Below are 25198 nucleotides of genomic sequence, written 5' to 3'. Positions count from 1 at the left end.
AGGAGTCATGTGCCTGAAAGCACCACTGTCTAGAATCCAATCCCAAGTGTCCCTAACGGTGAGTCCAACCACCTCCCTGCTCGAAGAAGATGAAACGCCAGTGTCCATAATCTCCAAGTGCACAAAAGCTGGAGTCTTCACAGTTATTGCTAAGGAATCATCACCCTTCTCGGTGATTCGCTTAGGACATTTTCTCCAATGATGGCCTTTCTCGCCACAATTGTTACAGGTTCTCTTTGCCTTCAAGGCGTCATGATCCACGTCGGGCTCTTGCTCGGAAGACTTCTCCTATGAAGACTTTCCTTTGCCCTTACTGCAGCCTTGCAACCGCAGGCCAGTCAACGCCTCAAAACCTCCACTCTGTGGAGAGTTTGAAAAACGCTCTTCCTCGTCCAAGACCATAGGCACAAGCTCCTCCCATGTGATGGTGCTGAGCCTGCCACTGGTGATCAAAGAGAAGTAAAATGTTGAGTACTAATAGGTCAAATGAAACAACAAAGTGATGGCCATGTCCTCTAAAGATATCTCCTTCCCAGCCTGAAGAACCTCCTGCTAAAGAGCCTGCAACTTGTTGATGTGCTCCTGCATCGTCGACGACTTTGCAGGATCCAGCACCCGCAGCTGAACTTCCAAGGAGATCCTCTTCATGGGTGATACTGTGTTGTACACAGAAGCCAAATGCTACCAAATCCCTCTAGCCAGCGTCATATGCTTTATATGGTTGATCAGCTATGGTGTGCAATTTGGGAAGATGAAAGAACGCACACGGGCATTGACACGATCCCACAACTGTGCCTGAGCCTCCCGTTCTTTCCGAGTAGAGGGTAACAACTCCCCGTCCTCCAACTCCGCCGTGGAACACCAACAATAATGAAATCAACCAAGTCATAAGACTCCAATACAGACTCCATCATTACCTTCCATATGCCGTAGTTGGTTCCGTCCAACTATCAATCCACAAGAAACGTGGGGAGAGTAGGAATCTTCACGTGCTTCTCAGCCATCTCAAGTAATTCTGCCATCGAGGGGTTACTTTGGTCTTGTGAAGGGAGGGTCGATGGGAAAAAAGCTGAAGAAAAGACTGCAATAATATGCAAGGTGGCTGTCCAACGGTGATGACCGCCTTCTACCCAATCTCCAGGTCCCAAACAGCCCACGAGATCTCCAATCAAAACCAAAAAACCAACAGTCCTACAAGCTCTTCAAATCTCCCGTAAGCTCCAAGGTCTTCAAAAAACAGTCCCGCAAGCTCTCCCATTATCTCCAACCTTCAAGCCACCTGGGGCTCTGATATGTGTATCAGAAGATGTATTCCTTGATTATGTTCCACAGGACAATAGTGGTCTACACATCGAGTAGTACTTGGTGAATATACAGATTTGGTGCAACTGTTACAAAGAGTATTGTTCTTGGTTCTACTTTCTTCCTTTATTGGAGTTGGTGCAAGCAGGTATTGTGATCCACTTGAGTCGATGGATTAGTGGATAGTCAAGTTTTGCCAAGCCTTTCTTTGGAGTGTTCTTCCTTTGGGTTACCAAAGGAGGTTGTTACATGCGCGGAAGCTCTATGTCTTCTTTCAGCCCTAAACACCTTTCGTAGGAACATCTTGATGCAAAACGCGAAGAAGAGATGGAGAGAAGAGAGAGAGAGGTATATTTTCAGTATATTCATACAGTACAAAAAGGTACATACTCGGGCAGCCATAGGCAGGCCCCAAAAAGGTTGTCTTGATTACGAAAAGCCCTACATCTGACCTAATCTATGATCTATCCCAAAAAAGGAACTAGATACCCAGACTACAACATGCACAAGCCTCCATGAGAATCCCCAAACTAGCCGACCTACTATGTCGGCCAACAGAAAAGACAAAGACTTCTTCAGAAAGCTTCAAAGAAGACATGCAAGGAGAGATTAACAAAGACGATACCAGCAATGAAATGCTTCCACACTTCAGTGATGACTTCGTCCAAGCAATTTTGGAGCACAGCAGATTGCTCAAGCTCCAAATTGAGACTCAAGAAGAAAAAGCAGAAAAAGCCAAAGAAAACACCAAAAAAATAAAAAATAATTTTTAAAAAAAAGAGGAGGCTGAAAAAGCAAAGGAAGCAATCAAAGAAGATGAAAAGCCTAAAGAACTTTCTGAGCTTGAAAGATTGTTCCTCGTCATGGAGCAACAAAGACAAAAAGAAGCAGCCAAAAGGGTCGAAGAACGAAGGGCCAAAGAAGCCCGACGTGATGATGAATGAAGAACCGACGCAGAGCTAATGAAGACCAACGACAGGTAGACCAAGCAGCCCGAGAACACCAACAAAGGCTCGAACGAGACGCTATGCAACTCCAACCCTTTGGAGCAAAGGTGAAAGTGTGATGAGGAGCCTTCAATAGTCTAGAATACAGATGCTCCGACTATGGTAAGAACTTGGTGTGTTCCTGGCTACAGACTCAAGGGCTTGTGTAGCCTGGCTCAAAGGCCCGTGAGCTTGGCTCAACAAGCTCAAAGACTCAACAAAAGCATGGCTCAAAGGCTTATCCTAGCATGGCTCAAAAGGCTTATCCTAGCATGGCTCAAAGGTTCATATCGCTTGTTCCCAACACAAAGACTCACAAGCCAAGGTTACACTTGGAGTTAGTGGTCCATGACCTACACTAGTTTCATACACAGTAATCCCCCTTGCTTTGATGAGGAATTTTCAACAGAGTGTTACTGGAGATGACTAACTTAAAGCACACACCACATTACAAACATTTATTACATATCTTTTTTAGGGGACAACCGGGCAAAGGACCCATGACAAATAAAAACATTTAAAAAAAACTAAAAAGCTTAACAGAGACACCCGAGAAACAATAACAATAATAATAGTAATAATAACTTCCAAAAATAGCCAAATACATAACTAAATCACACGCCCACATACACACAAACAAATTCTTTATTGAACCACAACAAAAGAATTTCTAACAAACAAGCTAAATAAAATTTTAATAACTAATTAGCAAAAACAAACTTTAAATGTCTAATTCACTAAAACAAAACAAGTAAAGACAAGAATACAAAAAGTGCGAACTTTACCTCAAAGATTGTGCAATCATGAAGTATAAGATCATCAACTTCATCATGCATAGCATGGACTAGGTGCTACGACATCCCTACTCACGTCATCAACGTCCCAGAGTAGGTGCAAGTTTACATATATAAAAATTTGTCCTAACCAAGAGGACACAATTTTTATACAGAGACCAACGAGCTAAGTTTCTATCACTTCTCCAAAGGACAAGGGCAAAGTTTGTGGACAAAGGTAGGAACCCTCACATACACGGCTGGACGGGCTGCATTCTCTCGCAGGCAGGCGACGCCAAGCAGTCGAAGAAGAAATATCAACTGGCTAGGCTGCCGCCTACTGTAACTTAAGGTACTGTAGCTGCTGCAATAGCATCGTGGTGGAAGCAGGGCCAAACACAGGTGGCAAAGTCTCGGGGCAGCTGCAGCGCAGCTGTTTGTGCAGGTCTTCATCGGCAACAAGCAGAGGCAATGTCGCTGCCAGTAGGTGAAGCACTGGCGTTGTGTGCAGGAGAAATTCGTCAGGTGCAGGTGTTGTTGATGGTGGCAATGTGGTGGCTGCAAATGATGGCAGCAATGTGGTGGCTGCAGACTAATTGACGGTAGCCCAGCAACATCAGCAGGCTATGAATGCGTCGACAGCACCAGTAGCAGCATCGACTCGGAAGGAGGCGGCGCCAGGCTGAGTTCAGAACTAACAGGCAGCAGTCGGCTGCAAGCATAAACCCTAACTAGCTCTGATACCATTTGTTGGTATTAGGGTTAGCACATCACAGCAGTTATGGAGGCTTGAAGATATCCGTGGTGGTGTATGTAAAGAAGAGAGAGAGAGAGAGAGAGAGAGAGAGAGGTGTGACCGACGTGGTAGATAGGTGATTGCACGACTCGATAAAGCTTTGATTAACATTGTATAGCTTACACCAAGTACATGCCTTTTGTAGGCCTTGGGCCTTATCCTTTGGCCCGAATCAAATCACATAACAATTATAGCATGCCACATGCTTATCTCATCCACATATAAGGGGGTGTCCACATCTAAGCTGGTGTTCATATACATATACATATGAATAAAGTTACACACACAAGGTGGTTACACATACACAAACATAAAGACGGTGGTACACACATAAGATGGACACACACGTGAAACTCTGAAATATCCAACACTATGGACACCTCCTTGTGGAGCATACTCAAGATCATACACCCTGCAATAAACCAAAGAAAGCACTCTGGCCACTGTGTGTGACCAGATGTGAAACTCTGCATATGGACCACCATCCTTGGCTTTGAAAGCCACACCACTTTCCTCCCTTCTTTGGAGTAACCACAACACCTTATATTGAAGCTCTTATACTTCTGGTCTCATAGACACCTCATTCACCAGCATGGTGAACTTGGAAACTAACCTCCCTTTATGAGATCACTAGTCCCAATTCCTTGATGCTTCTATATCTTTATTATACTGCATCTGCTAAGGAAACTAAGAGCGAGCAAGAAAAGTTCCTGATCAAACATATGCATGGTGCTACTTAACCCCAACTTGAGTTAACCACCCGGTCCTTGCTTTTACTGTCAAGAGGCTGCTGCGAGCTAGCCATCGAAGCTGGCGGTCAGCCAGACAGGTTGGCCCCTAACCTGGGATACACGAGAAACTCTGGCGCAAGCTTGAGAGCCATGATATATGTAAGAAATAAGGTAGGGAGACTGTAAGAGGTTTGGGAAGCATTGGCGTTCACAACCATGAGAGTGGAAGTAAACATGGCTGATTAAATTTCAGCAGAATGAACCAATCAACAAAGATATGGGGAAAGGCGCACAGCATAGATGGCAAGCAGAAATCAGCATGGCCACCATCGACGAGTTAGCAAGTTTGCAGAAGAAAAAAAGTGGGCCAACAAAGGGGGCAAACATAAAATGAGACATCACCCCCTATTTGCAGCATGGCAGAAAAACAGTTTGCACAGCTTTGTGCAAGAATTGGGCCACAAGCTTCCTTTAAATACTGCATATTCACAACCCTAGTCGGAGTTTGCAATCTCAGTCGTCAACCTCTATCTCATTAAGCATTACTACACATGAGGAAACCCACAGATCTGCATAGCACTTTAGTTCACTGAGGCAAATACAAAGAAGAGGTGGGTGAGTAGTCCCTGTGAGAAATCCTAAGATGTTTAGGTAGCCATACCTGGATAAGGAGGTGGTGGAAAGACATAGCCACCAGGAAAATTTTGAGGTGCCATGGTGCCACTCAGATTGTGTGCACCATCATGATTCGAATCTGCAGACACAGAATGTTGGGTCGCACCTTGGTGGCCTTGCTGTACTGTTGCTGGTTGCTGTGACTGTGCGGGGGGCTGAGGCATTGCAGTCTGCACAGGCTGTTGAAATATATGTTGTGCCAAGAGGTGCTGGGTGTATGACCAAGGCATAGGTGGAAGGGAAAGTTGTGTGGGACTGTCACTGTTAGGACCACAGCCAGGACCACAGCCAACTGCAAGCTTTTTGGCACTCTCAGCTTCCCTTTGCCACAAATGTACATCTCCAGGCTGAAGTAGAAATACACGAAAGGCATGAGAAACATCTCACAGGATGCAAATGATAGTCTACAGATAGAGACAGATTGACACAATCACGTGTCACACTGTTGTGTAACCTTAGTTTAAGGGTTTGTTTAAAATGGGGTGCTTCAGCAAAACTATGGATTCTTACAACGGCCGGAACATGTGCATGAATGTTGACTATGCTGCTTTCGGCAGTGAGACGAACTTATGCAAGTTCCAAAATGTCAAAAAGTACCATGGCTAATAAGATACAGGGAGCTGACCTGATCAGCTGTGCTATCGGCCTCTGTAGCAGTGCCACCCGAATGCTTGCCACGCTTCTTCTTCCTATCCATGGTGTAAGCAAGGCTGCCTAATCAATGGTGACTACTGTCAAAGAAATTGAGGGCATCAGCCGGCCTCCAGACGAAGTAGAATCTGCATTGAACACGAGGGCAGCAACAGAAACAGCCCACATGATCGAATCAATGTCAGTAAATGGAGAGCATGGTTAGCTTAAAAAGATCAACAAGTGGATCTCTCCTCTGCAGGGCTAAATTATGATGAACAGAACTAACTCTAACCACGATGCTCAAAATAAAGGCGCAATGCCGGCCATTTTGGCATTTTTGAGAAAGGACGGCTGGTCTGAGAAACCCTAAAGAGCAAACAATAAAGCAAAGCAAGAGCCTATGCGTCAGAAAAAACGATCTTTTGCGGAAGATCAGTACCTGTGAGAGAGGGGAGCCATAGATGGAAGGGGGCGGAGCTCTCTTGGCGCTCTGAGAGCATCGTGTGTGCGTGTATGTGTGTGTGTGTGAGAGAGAGAGAGAGGCACGCTCACGAGGCGAAGTTTCAAACAGAAAACCCAACCTGCAACTTTTCCTGCTAGAACTTAGCACGTCGCTGATGTCCGGACTTTCTTTACCGCCACGTGTTTATTAGCATCGTGTGAAATGTGGAACATTGAACTTGTGTTTATTTTTGAAGGTTGCAAAGCCCTTCCACTTACAATTTGACTTGCAATAGAAGTACAAGGATCTATGAGATATTGCTGGAGAAGTGTTTCCAAAAAAAATTGCCTTCCACAATACAATGAAGGGTGGAAAATTTAAAACCTTGCATATGAAGGGCTATTTTTATTTTAAAACTTTAATATATATTTTGTTAAATTATATGTTTTTTAATCAAAATTAATAAATACCAACTGTTAAAGTTATACCAGGCTCTAGCTATTAACGTTAAACCTTATCCAAATCATAGTTTTTTATCCTCCACCCAAATCGTCGTTGTTTCTCCTCCGCCCCAGTGCTCACCCACTCTACAACTTTGCATAGCTTTCCTTTGTTGTAGAAGGTGCATAGATAGGAAAATAAGCATTGAAGGAGGGATCCTGGAGGCACATCAATTGTGGGTGGTTTGCGTCCAAGCCTCAAGGTGGTGGTGATCTAGTCGTCAACGTCTTCAAGCATTACCTTCGAAGTCCCAACAAATACCACACATGCAAGCCAATTCCATTACAAAATTTATCCTACTCGGTGTTAATTTCTAAAGTCTAAAGGCTTAATGCTTTCGGGGGTCGTTCAAACTTAGCACTGTATGCCCTGGACTCAATGTTTAGGAAGTGTGTGTTAGCACTGTATGCCCTAAACAAGAATGTGGACAAATCCACTCTTGAAGAGCCTGAGTGGCCTAAGGAGTTCCCTGAGGTTAGCGACAAGCTCGACGACTCATCGACAGCAGTTGACAATAAGAAAAGTCTTTGGAGCTAGAAGCCTTTTCATTGGTCGGCAGCGGCTTCATTGCATCTTTTCTGCTTATGTCCATGCAATTGAGGGTCTCCCTCCAGCAATGAATGGACTTCGATTGCATGCGCATATGAAAAAGGAGGAAACCACTCACCAAATGAGAATGGACATGAGGATTCACCAATTGTCCTTCTTCAATGAAACCTTGCTCATATGTCCTTCTCATAATAGAGACCCTCATGTGCGTATAACATTAAAAAAACAGCTGGTATCATATTTCTCACATTTTTGGGCTCTCTCTCAAAAAATTTGAGACCCTCATGTGCAAGGGCATGAGGAAACCTTGTTCATATGTCCTTGCACATGAGGGTCTCTATTTTGCCTTTCGATTGTGTGCACACATGAATTGTCACTACAAGAGCACATTTGAACCACTCACCAAATGTTTCAGAGCAAGGTAATGAACATGATACTCTTTTTGCAATGGAGCACCTCAACTTGGACGAGCTCCCTCCAATAGCAAGAGCTCCTGAAAGAGGTGGATAGACAATGGAGGTGCAAGGCTTCCTAGCCTTTCGTTCACAATTTGAGCAATCATCTGCACCTTACCAAGATTCATTCACACTGTTTCCCAACTTTGAACCAAAGTTGAAAACTCTCTCTCAGATTGATAAGGGTTTGGCTCCTCTGACCCCATCACAATCTGTAGGAGAAGGTAGATCTTGAAAGCATCTCTAGAAATGTGGATCCAAAAAGTGAGGAAGATGAAGGCTCCTCCAAAGATAAGGCAGAGTTTGTGGTGGTTGAGCAGGGAATGGAGATTGATGAATCTATTGAAAACCCTCCAAACAATGAAGTAAAGGAGAGATAAATTGATGATGATGAAAAGGAGGATCTGGATGACCTTACTCCATAAGTGGTCGAAGAAGTATCCAAGTATCCAAGCCAGTGGTGGTACCCATGGAAATGGGTTTAGGAACTGTAGATATTCTTCGCAATATAGCTTCTATGGGTGGCCCTTCAAGCTATGACAGCTATGCGTTTGGAAGATATTACAAGCCGCTCAGTGGAGCAGGTTGCTATTGAGGGAATGACAGCTGCAAAATCTGGTATGGACAAATCATTGGTAATTTTATCTTTTTGATGATGCTTCTTGCTCTATATCCTTTGACGTGGCTATTCAACACTCTGCTCGCTTGACCTAACATAAGGCCTCCTTTAGCCATAAGGCCTCCCGTCGCCTTTGCATATTATAAGGACTCCCTACCTAGCCAACCTCGCAGCATAAGGACTCCCTTGTAGACTACCTAGGCAACCTCACAGCATATGTTTGAGCTTTGACTACATGTTGGAGGTATCGGCAAGATGGTTTCTTCTTCCCAAAAGATGCAGCATCCTACACTAGCATTATAGGCTAGTTGTTTAGCTCCCCCCCCCCTCCCATTGTATGATATAGCCTAGTGAGAGTGTGGGTGTGTTCGCTCCCTTGGGGATGTTTGTAGCCTTGGGGATATATCAAATTTCTTCTTTTTCTTGATGTGGTAGGTTCCTTTTTTCCTTGATGAGGTAGGTTCTTCTTGAAGAACAAAAGCACACTCTGTTAATGAAAATAAAGGGCCATAAGAACTCCCCACTAAGTGGAATATATCAAATTTCCTTCGGGAATAGCTTCTTTATTGAGATCCTTATTTAGTTCATAGTTAAGATGGATTGTAATGTTTACTTTAGTGTACTTATGTCCTCAAATAAAGATATGGCTTCATCATCACGGATTGGTCGTCCTAAAAAGGATGCTCAACAATTGAGTCTCTCGGTGGCTTTCTCTAGGAAAAGAAGAGTAGAAGAAGTGGGCTCTACTTTACATAGTGAAGATGTTTCAAATGTCCATGCATCACATTCACAATCTTCTACATCTAACCAATCCACCATGAACGTGAGCTTAGATCTTAAAGTTCGATTGGAGAATGTACAAGATGATGAAATGGTGGAACCACTTTCAAATGCATTAAGAAGCTTGCATGAGGTGAGAGAACAATATGCTACTCCATGAAGATGTTATATTGGATCATGAAGGAAATGTTGCAAAGAAGACTAAAGGCCAGCGATCTTATAAAGAGCATTGGAAAGTATACTTTCCATGGAGCTATGCACTGCATATGATGGAAATGGAAAAGAGAGAATACATTGTCGTATGTGCACTCTCTTTGAGATGAGTAATGTGTTTGCTACAATTGGTAGTACGGTGCTTCAAAGGCCTTCATTAGACGTGCATGAGAAGTCAAAGGATCATGAAAAAGCGAAGTTCTTGTGGGATGAAAAGGAAAGAAGATCAACCATGCCTATAAACATTCATTTACAAAATATGGATCAAGCAGAGGTAGATAAGAAGGTTGCAAGGGTAAAGGTACTTCTTCAAGTCATGTATGTGCGCTCTTGCCGCACGTGTCGGAGCTAGGGACTTGCCAAGCACCGTGTGCGAGCCACGACTGGCTGCAAGCACACAACCAGGAAACCAGCAAGCTCAAAACAGGGAGCAATGGTGTGTCACTCACCGCTCAGACTGCCGTCGTGAAGGATTCTCATGCCGCGATGAGGAAGGAGCCGCCGTCACCGTGCCACCACGCAATGCTCAATCGCTACACACTCTCTCTCTCTCACACACACACACAGCCGACCGACCCTAACCCTTATCCTGATGAAATTCGAGATGCGCCTCTCATCGGCGATCACCCAATCCCCTTACCCTTTACATGTGGTGCCGACAAACCCGGCCCATGACTCAGAATACGTAAAATAGTTATATGACGTAAAAAGTAATACGTCTCAATGTCCGCACATAGGTTAACATGCCCCCCTTCCTGATGTAGATTCCGTCCTCGGAAGCTATGATATAGTAAGCTCGACAGGGTTTGCTGTGGTAGACTATATCTACAAAACAGGGAAGTAGAGTGAAAGCATGCTTGGTCTTCAAAAGATATAGAGTCTATCAAAAATAAAATCAAGCATGTTAGACCACAATAGAAGTATGCCATGAGAACCTAGTTTAAGAGGTCACATTAAGGAGCTAGCGTAGTAAATTAACAGGAGTTTAAAATTATTGAAAGTAATTCAAGAGTTAGCAAGGTGTCGAAGGTTAATCAAGGTCTACAACTGACCTAAGTCAAGGAAAATTACCAAGCTTAGTAAATAAACAGATGACCACAATGTGTCTATTCTAAGAACAAGCTAATCCCAAGAGCCTAAGGACATAAGAAATATCAGAGTCATAGGAGTCTTTTACCTTTATTTCTTTTATGCACGTGACAATTTTTACAAATAATGGGGTGACTTCCCGAAAGCAAGACTAGCATCGACCCTAGTGCCATGTTTACCACAAGGCCTTCTCCAGGAATCTACTAGCTCACCTTAGGCAAGGCTACCCCCTACCAACCCAGGGCATCAGTCTGGAGTGAAATACTCCTCGCCTACCAAGTGTTAATAGGGCGATAAGCCGACATGACAGCACATAACAGACATACATTGCCATTTTTTGTAGGCCTTTCTTTTTATTTTTTATTTATCTCTTTGGATTTTTGCTCCCAAATTATCATGCTTAGAAGCTATGTCTTAGAGGTCAACACACACGGCCAGGTTGTTCAAGCATTAAGATGGTTTTAACCCTAGACCTAAGACAACCATATTCCAAGGTTAACTAAAGACATCATGCATTCCCAAGAATTTCTAAAATAAGGTTAAACTCAAAATGATTTACACTAACACCTTAGGCAACTTCAAAAACTAAGTAGTACTTGACAAACTCCATGTGGTCATGCATTATAGTTCATGCAAATAATTGAACAATAAAAATGAAAGAGAGTGGGCATGGAAGGATTACACCTGTATTTTGGAGATCTCCTTGATTCGATGAGAAATGCCCGTAATTTGATGTAGATATCTATGTATGGACATTGCGGCAGTCCCACGACTATGAAAGCAAACCCACCTCAAACTTTTCAACCTGTACAATTAACTAACAAGCACTATACTTCGAGAGGCGCATTAGTGGGAAAAAATAAGGACTCATTTAAGGACACAAAACTAGAAACAACTTGGAAACACTAATCTACCTACTACCAGTCACCACACTAATACTGAGGATCAAGGTAAGAGGATGTTGTAGAGTTCTGGCTGTAGCCCTAAGGCTAAGCCTCTATCCGCATCATCCAAATAAATAAAATCAGCCTCGGTAGTGCCATGAGTCTCATCCATCCATTCATCGTCAGATATATCTTCTTTGTCCTCTCATCCACAGACTCGTCAAGAATGTAATTATGCGAGGATAGTCATCATGTGGAAAAGTAAAGACTTGGGCTATCGGGGATACGTCCTCTACGGAGTAGGGGTCAGTCTTGGTCAATAGGTGAATAAGCCATTCTAATTCCTCAACATTTGCCTCGCTGGCTAGTACATCTATATGACCCAATTCGGTTTTAATTACAGGCACATGTGAAATATCTGAGAAAGGTACAGATGATACCTCTCACCAAAGGTGGGAGTGGATGAAGTGTGATGCTCGTGCATCTGCCATATCTGCAAACACAGATATAGCATCAGTAGGTTCATGAAGACAGGTCAATCTTGTTTCTAATTGTGTGCGTGGATAACTCTCCTCTTAATGTGCTCTTGCTCTTTTACTATTTTTTTTCTTTTCTTTTCTTTTCTTTTTTGTGTATGAAGCTATATATATACATTCCCTCGAATTTGGAAGTTACATGGTCAGGGGGGGAGAAGGTTAGGGAGGAGGCAATAGAATGTCGAACGTGAGTACATGCTCCCCCCTTCCTTGGGTGGATCTTTTTTTTTGCAATGATGTTGTAGCCCCTTGGAACCAATTTATCCAGTGGGTTATAGGTGGTGATGTGGGCAGATAGCTTTTTATGACCCTTGTGGGGCCACATCAAGTTGCAGAGATGGTAGTGTACGCTCCCATGAACGAACGGAGGATATGGCTTCCGACGATACATTTACAAGGGGATACGTAGACTCATTGGTTTCTTGGTGGGTATTGACAAGGGTAGGTGTAGAGCGTGCAAAAACTTCTATATCAACGTGTGAATGGCATGAGGATCTAGAAGCTTCCTGTGACTCCCCCCATCCTGAGCTAGGTGGTATCGATCGATATCGTTTGGGAATCCAAACTAGCTCTAGAAGAAGAAGTTGTGTGGAGTACTCCGTTACCTTTCCCTTACCATGGTCTTGAATTGTCGTTGGGGTGGCAACATTTGGCTTACAAGATTTTATAGGCGATGTAGAGGAATTCAGCTTATGAATCTGGTCATTACCTTCGTAGTACCCTTGGGCTGCTAATAATATTTTAGGAATCCAACGTGATGTTACCTTGCCTTTTCTAGGGCGGGTAGTTGCTTTCCTACTACGAGGCTTCTTGTCTGAACGAGATTGAGCAGTAGAGGTAGCCGTTAACGAAGCTTTTGAGACCCATTTGTATGTACTCTTCGGTAAAGTAAGCGGAGCCTTGGGGACCACACTGCCTGTCTCCACTCTTGGCGTTGAAGCGTTAGAGGGGTGGCAAACAATCAAAGGTGGTGTAGCCACTTGACTTTGTGATTTTTCCTTATCTAGCGTTTTGTCCAGAGTTGATGGCTTAGGTGCGGGACCTTGAGTGGTCAGGCTGAGAGCTGGTTCTTGCGTTGTAACTCGTCTGGTTGCCCAATCAATATTGCACTTGGTGGCTAACATTCATTTGCGCCCTAAGTTTACAGTTCCCTCCATGGTACTAATATGCAAACCAAAAAGCTTTGAACCACAGTCCCCTTGTCGTAGGCAACAGGAGTGTGCAGAATTCCCGAGACAGTGGTTTTCTTCTTATTGATACCCTTAACTTGGACCTTAACTTGGAAGGTGGCGATCAAACCATTTCTTTCTTCTATCCTTCTCTACAAGGGCATTGTACATCGCCAATTGTCTTTCTTTGTTCAAGGATATTTTAGCTTCTTCTTTTCGTTACGCACTCCATACATCAAGACTTTATCCCCAACTTTGATGTCCTTGTTTTTCAGGTGGCGATCAAACCATTTCTTCTTTCTATCCTTCTCTACAAGGGCATTGTACATCGCCAATTGTCTTTCTTCGTTCAAGGATATACAAACGCTCTACTAAGGGATTACCAACACAAAGACTAGGAATGACAAATTCCCACACCATAACTGCTTCTTGGCCATATACCATCTTGAATGGTGTGCAATTTAATAGCCACTTTGTACGCAGTACGATAGGCCCATAAAGCTGATGTAAGCTTTAGATCCCAATCTGTGCGATGAGCCTCAACTGTCTTTGTTAGAATAGAGATTAAGGTCTTGTTGGTGCTCTCGGCTTGGCCATTCGCTTGCGGATAATAAGGAGTAGATTTATAATGGGATATCATGAAATTTGTTGTGAGCTCCTTAATCACTTCATTTATAAAATGAAGTGAGCTCTTTAATCACTTCATTTATAAAATGCGTACCATTGTCGCTCACAAGTTCAAAAGGACAACCGAAGCGCGTGATTATATTTTCAAAGAGGAACTTGGCTGTTGTCCTCGCATCTACCTTACGTGTCGCTTTCGCTTCAGCCCATTTGGTCACATAGTCAGTGGCCACAATAATATAGCGAGATTGTGTGTTACGGACTGTTGGGCTAATTGGACCTACAAAGTCTAAACCTCACTTTTCAAACGGTTGGTTTACTTTAATTGGATGTAGGGGCATCTGATCTTTCCACTAGGGTTTCTTGTAGCGTTGGCATTCATCACAACCCTTCACAAAAAGTGATGCATCTTGGAACATAGTGGGCCACCAATACCCTGATTGCAATATCTTTCACGCAGTTAAGTCTCCTGAAAAGTGACCACCGGCTACGCCCATATGTGCCTCTTGCAAAATATATAGATACTCATTCTCTCGGGCACAATGCCTAAGGCTGTGCAATCTGCCACCTTGTGCGGTCCATGAGACAATAGAAACATTGAAGTGTTTGCTAAGCAGCTTCTTGAGCAGTTTCTACCCTTTTGACTATTTCTATTTGGCGCACGGTAGATAGAGGTTTTGAGTGAATTGTAGATGAATTGGGACATTGGGATATGTCGTGACCAAAGGTTTTGCAATATATGCACAATGGGGATTGGGATGATTGTAGTGATTGCACTGGACACAAGACATTTCGCTCATCACTTGGAGAGACATTAGTGATGTTTGGTTTTGGAGGAACTCATCCTCTCCTAGAGATGTCGAATGTTAGTTTTTAAGCAAGGTTTCATAGAATTCAGGAAACGACGATTCTGAGATTAATTTTTCTTTAGCCATCGCCTCACTTGGTTTAGATGAGGAACATCTTGTATCGTGATCATCTTCCATCATGTTATCATTTAAATGTATTGCTTCTTTACAACATTGACCAATTGTTTCTGGATTCGATACAATGATCAAGTTGTGTAAGCTGTTATTCTTTAAGCACATTTCTTCAATTGAGCATCATTTAATTTTTTCCATGCCTCACATCATGAGTCCAAGAGTTTTATCCAAAGGATAAAGTCTCTAATGGTTTCATTTGGTTTACGCTTAATTGAATAGAGTTCTCTTGCTACACTCCACCAATCACCTTGTCTTGAGAAGCCGTGGATAAAGGATAGTCTTAAAGTCCTGAAGTTTGTCTTGATTGCAGGCATCAATGTAATGAACCATCGACTAGCCTTTCCCACTAATTGCAGAGGTTCAACGCATGTACCTTGGTGGGGCAGTTAGGATTTCCAAAGGCCTCGCATCGTTGTTCAAACATTTGTATGAATTGAACAAGATCAATTGTTCCATCGTATTCGCCCATGATTTTGGAAATCTATACGATTGTATTTTTGTATGAGTCATTGAGGCCACGTATGAGTATTAATGTGAGTAAGTACTCACTTAGTCCTTGGGCAATCCCCCTTCCTAGATTAGTCAGTATATCCAAGGTGTGGGAATCTAGGGGTTGCAGAGGGTTGGTACCTAGCATTTTTAAAGGCTTAGGACTTATGATATTACTAGGCAAGGGACCAAATCTCGGTGGGATTAAAGTGATAGGGGATGTAAAACCCGATGACACGCTTGTTGTCGGCATGGCAAATGGTATTGGGAGTTGCAGTTTGGGCATGGATCTCAATGGCTTGAAGATGTCAGGCATTGGTTCAGTGAGGGTGTCGGCCCACGTAGTCCCACTATCATCGCCATGTCTTGACGCTGCCAATTGCTCCTTTACTCAACAAGCACAATCTTATTTTATTCTTTTGCTTTTTAGGTTTCCTTACACTTTGTTACAGCCTTAGGAGGCTTGGTGTACCCTTCACTGGGTCAAATGAGTGTCCGTTCGCCCTAATTAGCTTAGGCGTTACACGTACATAAACGACCTCTTAGAAGGATTTTTTCGAAAAAAGTACATGCTAGTAGCATCCCAGATGGAAGAGTTCTCAAAACCTATTTTCCATCAGTTTGAAGATGAAAAATTTTTTCGAAAAGATTTTTCCTGTTTCGCAACCCGTTTTTTAAAAGTGTTCTAAAAGGAATTTGAAAAATCTCTATATGAGACAGTTGTAGTATTTTTTAAGTACAACTTTGTCTCTCTGAGTTTTTCGTGATTTTGTCGTTTAGACCCTCAAAAAGTAGCCTGAATAAGCTTCGCAAAAACAATCATTTTCGTGTTGTTTTGGGCGATTTTTAGTGCTTTAAGGACCGTTTTTACCTCGATTTTTTGGTTGAATTTTGAGTCTACTGGTCGGAGGCCAAAAGAATGGATTTTGCTCCCTCGGACGCTCAAGACCAATTTCGAAGAGCTCGATGCCTGCTTTTCAATGAGCACTAGAGCATGTTCAGTTTAGGAGATACGAGCCTCAAAATAGGGCTGTTTTCTTTTGGCCGACGAACCCCCTTTCACGTCGTTAAACAGCAAGGCACAGTTCACAGCGTGAAACAAACTTCACGAATTTTATCAAATTTGAATTTTTTTTCCACGGAACTTTCACGGCATGAAAGTTCGATTGTTTCACGACATGAAAGTTCAGGTGTTTCACGACGTAGAAGTTCAAGTATGTTTTTTTTTTTCGAGAAACTTTCACGGCGTGAAAGTTCAACTATTTCACGGCGTGAAAGTTCAGATGGTTCACAGCGTGAAAGTTCAGATGGTTTCACAGCGTGAAAGTTCACGTTTTTTTTTTGCAAAGAACTTTCACAGCGAGTTTAGATGGTTCAGGACATGAAACACGTGGCTCACGCGATTTTTTTTTTGGGCCTAGAGGGAAATTTGAATTTTCCTGTTTGGGGAAGATATTTTTAAAATTTTAAATTAGTAAGCATTTTTCCAAAAAGGCAAGTGGGAATCAAAAAAGTCAAAAAGTCAACCCTTTTATGACACCCCCTTACACCCTTCATAAATGACTCCCAAAATGGACAATTTGACAACTCATTGGCATCTTCTCATTTGTAAGATTCCTCCCCCAGTCCCTCAAGATGTCCAGTTTCTCTCCCTGTAATCAATCCCCTTTTAAGAATAATAACAGATCTTGTTTCTATCTATTTTGGCCTAGAGAGGGAAAATGTTCTAGAGAGAGGTAATTCAGTTTCTAGATCTTTGGATGGAAAAATATCCCTTCTTATTAAAATGGTTTTCCCTAAAACAGAAATTCAAAAAGAACTTTCCAGTGTGCAATTGGAATAAATTGAAAATAGGTAAAAGGACCTTAGCCTGAGGGTCCAGATTTTCTAAAAATTTTGGTTAAGGTTCCTATGGACCAATAAGATTAATCCAAATGTAGGGAGGAGATAAATTGAAGAATTAAAAAAAAATCCCCCGAAAATGAGTCAATACTCACATAAGATGAAGAGTTAACTAAGGACAAGGTTTATTATTTAAGAAAGAAGAGATATTTAGAGAAAATGATGCATTTTTGACACCTAAGTGTGGGGAATTTCCCTCATGAAGAAGGCACCTATTTCACATGTGTGGATGAGTTTTAAACTCACAAATAATGAGATATTTTCATCTCTCCTCTCTCCTGTTTCAACTAGATCCAAAAAGTGAGCTAAACTGACCCTAAAATGGTCAAAAAATGACCAAACTGATCTAGGAAATTCTAGAATCAGTTTGCTTGGGTAGAGGCTCATTTTTTCCTATAAATAGAAGCCTCCCCCTTTGTAAAAGGTTAATAGTGTTTATGCACTATTACTCTATTCCTCCCCAGAGTCAAATACATTGAATTCAATTGTTTTTGACTAAATTCTCTCCAAAGAACTAGTGGCCACTCTTGTTGCAAACAAGAGTAGAACCCTCAATCCCTCAAGCTAAAGGAAAGCTTACAAGTTCTATGTAAGCTTAATTCTTACTTATTGTGAATTTTAAATTTATGGTTTTTTTAAATTTTATGCTTTGTAAATGTTTGAATTAAAATTTGATGCTATGCCTTGATGGACCAGCATTCTTGACATAAAATAGTCATTTACAAACAGGTCACAAATACAGTTTCTATATTGAACTCTCGTCTTTCCACATTATCCCTCAATAGTCCATATTACTTATTCCACATTCTATTTCATATATATACTCATTCTCATCCAATCATTTTATTTTCCATCGCATCAACTCAATTTCATTCACATCACATATTATAAATTCACATCCCAATTCACATGTCATCACATCTCATCCATTCACTCATATCGACGACACATCATTTCACATACACATTCGCATTCATTATTCTACATACACATTCACATTCGTACATCCACATCATACATCCAATTCTACATTCTCATTCATACATCCACATTCACATTCATACATCCACATCCACATCTCATTCGCACATCCACATCCACATTCATACATTCACATCCACATCTCATTCGCACATCCACATCCACATCTCATTCATACATCCACATCCACATTCACATTTATACATCCATTTTCACATCCATACATTCACATCCATATCTACATCTACATCCATACATTCATTTTCACATTCCATATCGACATCTATACATCCACATCCATACCCACATCCATACATCCACATTCACATTCCACATTCATACATCCACATCTACATTCACATTCATACATCCATTTTCACATCCTCATTCATACATCCACATACATCCACATCCACATTCACATTCATACATCCATTTTCACATTCTCATTCATACATCCATATCCACATCTCATTCGTACATCCACATCCACATTCACATTCATACATCCACATCCACATTCACATTCATACATCCATACTTCATTCATTTTCATCTAATTGATTCATTTCACATCCTCATATCCATTTATAGAATACAAGAGAATTCTTATTTTTGATATAAGATTTCTTTACGCATCTATTTATGCATAAATTCCACACATCCACATTCACATTCATACATCCATTTTCACATCCTCATTCATACATCCACATACATCCACATCCACATTCACATTCATACATCCATTTTCACATTCTCATTCATACATCCATATCCACATCTCATTCGTACATCCACATCCACATTCACATTCATACATCCACATCCACATCCTCATTCGCACATCCACATCCACATTCACATTCATACATCCATACTTCATTCATTTTCATCTAATTGATTCATTTCACATCCTCATATCCATTTATAGAATACAAGAGAATTCTTATTTTTGATATAAGATTTCTTTACGCATCTATTTATGCATAAATTCCATTTTAAGGAGAATAACACTTTCGAAATAAAAATTAATCTTTTATGCATCTTCCTATGCATAAATTCATTTTAAATGAAAATGACACTTTTGAATTAAAATTCAATCTTTTATGCTTCTTCTTATGCATAAAATCAAAATTGATGAAAATAACTCTTTTGAACAAAAAATAGGTTTCTTTATGCATCTTTCTATGCATAAAATCAAAATTGATGAGAGTAACACTTTTGGATTAAAATAAATTCTTTATGCATCTTTCCATGCATAAATCCAATTTAGTAGGAATTACGCTTTTAGAATAAATGAATTTCTTTTATGCATCTAATTTATATATAAAATTATTTATGATAAAAATCACATTTTTAATATAAAAAATTATCTTTTATGTATATGTTTATGCATACAAATCATTTATGATGAAAATCACTCTTTTAATATAAAAGAATTTCTTTTATGCATCTAATTTATGCATAAAATCATTTATGATAAAAATCACACTTTTAATAAAAAAATTATATCTTTTATGCATATGTTTATGCATACAAATCATTTATGATGAAAATCACACTTTTAATATAAAAATTATATCTTTTATGCATATGTTTATGCATACAAATCATTTATGATGAAAATCACACTTTTAATATAAAAATTATATCTTTTATGCATAAAAATCATTTATGATAAAAGTAACACTTTTATAAAAAAATATTCTTTTATGCATAGAAATCAATAATGATAAAAGTAACACTTTTATAATAAAAATAAATTTCTTTTATGCATCCTCTTAGCATAAAAATCAATAATGATAAAAGTAACACTTTTATAATAAAAATAAATTTCTTTTATGCATACTCTTAGCATAAAAATCAATAATGATAAAAGTAACGCTTTTATAATAAGAATAAATTTCTTTTATGCATCCTCTTAGCATAAAAATCAATAATGATAAAAGTAACACTTTTATAATAAAAATAAATTTCTTTTATGCATACTTTTATGCATAAAAATCAATATGATGAAAGTAACTCTTTTGTAATAAAAAAATATACTATTATGCATTATTTTAAGCATAAAAATCCATAATGAAGAAGTAACACTTTCATAAAAATTTATCAATAAGTATCTTTCATAGAATTTAATTCTATTGAAAATCATTCTTTTATAAAAATAAATCAATATGCATCTTTCTATGCATGACTGAAAATGACACTTTTAGAATACTCTAACGATGGGGATTACTCTTTTTGATTAATACATTAATTCATTCTAAAGTAAATATTTTCTACTTATTTAAGAGAAACATTATGAAAAACTTGATTTTATCCAATAATCAAACATCTAGGATAAAGAATGGTTGGATTTTCTAAAGAAGAGAGGGGAATGCCTTTTTTTAATGAGGCATAACATCATTTGATTTTTAGAGAAGACAAAAATCATAAAAAACCATAAAAACCATAAAAGGAATGGAAAAGAGAAGAATCTCCAACTTACATAGATAATTTGGGAGCATTCCTTTGGCTTGATGGTTTTAGGGTTCTACTCTTGTTTGAAACAAGAGTGGCCACCAATCTTTTGGAAGAGGGAAGGTCAAAAAACTAATGAATTATGAGTAAATTCACAGTTCTCTGGCACTTGGGAGAGGCAGGGTAACAGTACAAAACACTATTGAGTTTCAACAAAGGGGAGGGCTTCTATTTATAGGAAAAAGTGAGCTTGGTGTGGGATTGTGTACGAGATCAAGCACATGAGTGGGTGTGTTACTGATAGTGAATTTTTCTAAAAAAAGAAAAAGAAATCTTAGAGTATGCATTAACCTAAAAAAGATTAATCATGCCACAGTTCATGATCAATACCTCTTGCCCTACACAAACCATATGCTAGAAAGAGTCATAGACAAAAGGCTTACAGCTTCTTGGATGGATTCTCTGGCTACAACCAAGTGAGACGATTGACCCAACCGACCAATACAAGATGGCATTTGCTATAGAATGGGAAACCTATGTGTCATGCCATTCGGCCTAACCAACGCGCTCACCACCTTCCAACACTCAATATATATAACCTTTAACTCCTTCGAAAGATCTTAGAGATATTCATCGATCGTATGGCCAAGATCGGAACAGGTTAATCATGACACAATGGTCAAAAGAACCTACACATGGTTGCAGGAGACAGAAAGGACACGAATCATTGCAGGCCGAGCTAGCGTTAGTAAGGTACTGTAACTCATGTCCCAGAAGAATTCAGCACCGAAGCGCTTATGGGTAATACCAGAGCTAAGGCTCATCACAGCCCACGGATTCAAGGGATCAATGGAAAAAGAACATGCAAAGCTTATCTTGGTGTCAAGATAGCTAGGGCTTGGCTTGACCAGGAAAACCTTGTCCTCAACAATGTCGACAACATGGATTGGAATGGCAAATGATTTGATTGGTGAGATGAGACACCAGGTATAACAAGGTTATGAAGATCAATGAAGTCGACCTCCTTGAAGATGGGAATATCATTGGGAACTCTTGAGTAAACGGGAGCTCAAGAAGGCCAAAACATACTTGATTCAGGAGAAACAGGCAAACGCTGCTTTGTCTTGGAGATATCTACATTCGGCTCAGACAGGAGTCAAGCGGGGTCCAATGCAGCTTTATGGTACCTCGCATATTGGGGATTCGGGGGACTCTCGAGCGGGGGCTTGAAGTCCAGGCCAACACATAGATAAAAATACAAAAATATGCACAGTTGTAACGGGTTAGACACTGACTTTGCTCATGGCTATAAAGCAAGGTTAAGACCTCCCGCTTTCTTTTGTCTTAATTATAAGCACACACTTGTTGGAGAATAAACATGATACAAATGCACTCCCTGCTAGTTCGAAAATTAATTGACGAGGACGTCAATTCCATAAAGGGGGGGTGTATGTGAGGCGTGAGGGAGTCTTGGGATTTCTATCCGGCCTCACGTGGTGCTCTCGAGGGATACTTGACCGCACCGAATATCATGCATCTATATGGGGAGGAAGTGTAAGGAGCGGCGAAACATGGACCCATATCTAGGCACACTAGAACGCACTCACGCACCGGGTAGGCACATTAGGCCTCCCGGGTTGCAGTGGGGGTTAATAGGTGCCATGTGCCCCGGGGGATGCCCTCCCCACCTTGACGGCGATCGTGCCGAAGCGGAAACGGAACCGACGGAAGGGAAAATGGCGAAGCCGCGGGACGGCGAGCCGTGCCGAGCCGACGGGCCGATGAGGCCGGGCCGGTTGGATCATGGATTCGAGTTGGATGGATAGACCCGAGACCACAAGGCCTTGGAGCCGGGCCGGGGATACATGAGACGGGTGTGACCCGACAAGGTTATATCACGCTATGACGCGCTCAACGGCCGATGGAGCCGAGCTATATCACATATATGCATCACGGGTTGCATTGCGGCCCGATGTCCGCGACCTCGATCCTGGGGCGCGTGACAGCGGAGGTGGGTTGCAAAAAAGTGTCCGCATGGCCACCTACACCCTCGTCACTAAAACCCGCAAAGCACCCTCAAAGAACAAAAACTTTTTAAAAACAGTATCCATCCTCCCCCCCACCCCCCCCAACCCCCCATTTGCGGAGTACGCACTACGTGCTCCGTAGCTGCAAAAGCTGAAAGTTGCCCACAATAGGTCCATCATCCTATATCAAAAACAAACCACGAGAACTTGCCACCCATCAGAGCCTCCCTAATCCGTACATGAATGCTACCCAACCAAAAGCATAAGATCATCATCAAGACCTGAACTGAAATACAGCCACCAATAAAAGCCTCGTGTGCACTTGAACATAAGCAACATCAATCAAGGAACCCAAATACCTACAATGAACCAATTTAGAACAAGAAAGATGTAACACCCGTAATAACTTGAACGTTGTGACCTTCCTGTGACCCCTATTGCACCCCGTCACGCGCGCGAGCTCTTCTATTACCAATCTGCTGCCTTGTCCTCCCCGCCCCCCCCCCCCCCCGGCGTCTTCCTTCACCTCTGCCTCACCTTCCTTGCTGGTTTAGATGGCAGCCATGGCTGAGACCTGCCGGAGCTCTTCCTGCCTGAGCTTTCGCATGTCACACCTGAGTAGCCTCCCTCTCCTTCGCGTGGTGTTTGGCGCTCTTCTAGCGATAGCCTTGGCTAGCAAAAGGGTGGGTGGTCCGCACCCATTGCCCTCCTGTTGGTGCATGTGTCGCTCGTGAAGGGCTTGCAGGTGCAAGCTGTTCTCTCGCATGACCCGTGGCTTGGGGCATTGCACTTCCTCGGAGGGGAGCACTTCTGGCTGCAGCTTGCTCCCCAGCCCCACTGGCTTGCATCACTGGCACCTACATAGCAGCAAAGGAAATATCCTCCAGGAAGCCCCGTCTCAAGCGTTCTGGTACTGTGGTTGCGAGGAGTTTTGGCACTACATCGGTCACGAAAAGCTAGGGTTGCGAGATGTCTGCCTCCCTTGTGATCGGGAGCTCTTCTTGATGGTCGGGCTTGGCAACAGAGATCCTGCTACTTCCGGTCTCGTGGCTACACTAGCTCATATAACCTTGCTACCTTGTCATGGCTTTACTACTCTCTCCTCCCAGCGAGGGTTCTTGGACGTGTTTGGCACCTTGGTCCTGGTCGCGGGCTCGACTTCTGGATACTGACTCAAAGTCGTATCATCTTATGGCTCATTGGCTCGAGGATTCCCACCTCTTAGGGTAATGCTCCTTGGCTCTCTCCTTGGGGCTTCTTGGTTTGACCCCTTCTCTTGAGGCTCCACTCTTTCCAACCGTACTAGGAGGCACCCCAACTGGGTTGAGACATGCAGATGTGTGGAGCTAGCTACTGGAGTGTGGGTAAGCACCTCGCCATGAGGTGGCTCCTCCTGCAGGTGGGTCTCTTTCTGTTGGCATCTTCAGGCGAGCTTGGTTGGCGGGAGCTCAACAGAGGAAGGGTCTTCACATCATTCACGGATTACGGGTGTCTGCAAGCGCATCTTGTTGGCATGGGTGCTCCTGCTTCATCTCATCAGGGATTTGTAGCTTCTTTGGCTTCATGGTTTATTGGTTCTCAGAAGACCCAGATTAGGGTTTTTTTGGTTTTTTGGTAGCGTATTGCAACAGCTTGATGCTTAGCCCCGTGAGGTTTGATGGAATCCCTGTGCTCCAGCATTGCTATTGAGCTTCATGTAATCTCTATTTTGGAAGTAATATAATGAGCCCTTCTTTTTGCAAAAAAATAATAATCAAGGAACCCAAACCAACATCACCACGAACCGAAAAAGCATCAACACCAACAAACGGCTCATGTGCAATTGCATTACAAACACCCTTTGATGAAGAACTCATCCCAACATGGCCTTGCATAGCATCCAACAATTCAACTTCTTCACCCTCTTGGTAACACTCCACACAAATATACTTTTGGCTTGTAGCTCCTGCGCAGCGAGCTCCTGCTCCTCCCCGTCTACCTCCCCCTTGCTTCTCTTCGCCCCCTGCAGCACGTTGCACCCCCTCCCCCCTGCAGCTCGCTGCCACCTGCAGCCCATCGCGCCCCTTCTCTCCTCTTTCTCCGCCTGCTAGCAGCTCATCGCGCGACCCTCCTTCCCTTCCCCTCGACGGTCTGCCAGCCGCGACTCGGCTGCCTTCTTCCGCCCCTCCCCCCCGCCTCCTTTGCGACCTGTCCTCCTCCTCCCTCGCGGTCCTCTCCTCCGCCTCCTCCTCCTCCCTTGTTTTCCCTCCCCGTCACTCTTCGCAGCTACCGCCCCCCTTTCCTCGCCAGCCCCGTGTGAGCCCCGTTGCCCCCCTGCGCGCTCAGCCACGTGTGGTGGGTTGTCTCATCTCTCCACCCGCTTCACCTCCCCGCATTCCATTAGACTTTGGGCGTGCTTTGGCTCCTCTCGGCTGGCTGCCAGCGAGCCTTTCCACTAGCCTCGTCTAATGCGTGCAGGGTGACTTTTGTGTGCATCCTCTTCACTTGGGCTCCCCCCCCCTCCGCCCTCCTTTCAGCCTCTTCCTTCGGAGCTTTCGCGCAGTAAGTCAAGCGGTATGGCGGCCCCGTGCCAGGTTCCGGAGGTCCAGACAGACTC

At 42.4% G+C, this 25198-nt stretch overlaps 1 protein-coding gene across 1 annotated transcript in view; it reads right to left on the bottom strand.

The window, feature by feature from the left end:
* Positions 1 to 6501, bottom strand: part of LOC147612226 (uncharacterized) — a 49098-nt gene extending 42597 nt beyond the window's left edge. The window contains exons 1-3 of the mRNA XM_086784113.1: positions 6336 to 6501; positions 5889 to 6042; positions 5250 to 5610 (exon numbers count right to left, since the gene is read on the bottom strand). Of these exons, the coding sequence (XP_086640239.1) occupies positions 5250 to 5610; positions 5889 to 5960 (433 nt within the window). The 5' untranslated portion in view covers positions 5961 to 6042; positions 6336 to 6501. The remainder of the gene's footprint in view (positions 1 to 5249; positions 5611 to 5888; positions 6043 to 6335) is intronic.
* Positions 6502 to 25198: the final 18697 nt, after the last annotated feature.

This window comes from Cibotium barometz, chromosome 46, assembly GCF_041138505.1.
Source record: "Cibotium barometz isolate CiBa-2024 chromosome 46, ASM4113850v1, whole genome shotgun sequence".
In the NCBI taxonomy this organism is placed as follows: Eukaryota; Viridiplantae; Streptophyta; class Polypodiopsida; order Cyatheales; family Cibotiaceae; genus Cibotium; species Cibotium barometz.
Note: the sequence above shows the minus strand (reverse complement) of the source record. Positions and strands in the feature narration are given on the sequence as shown.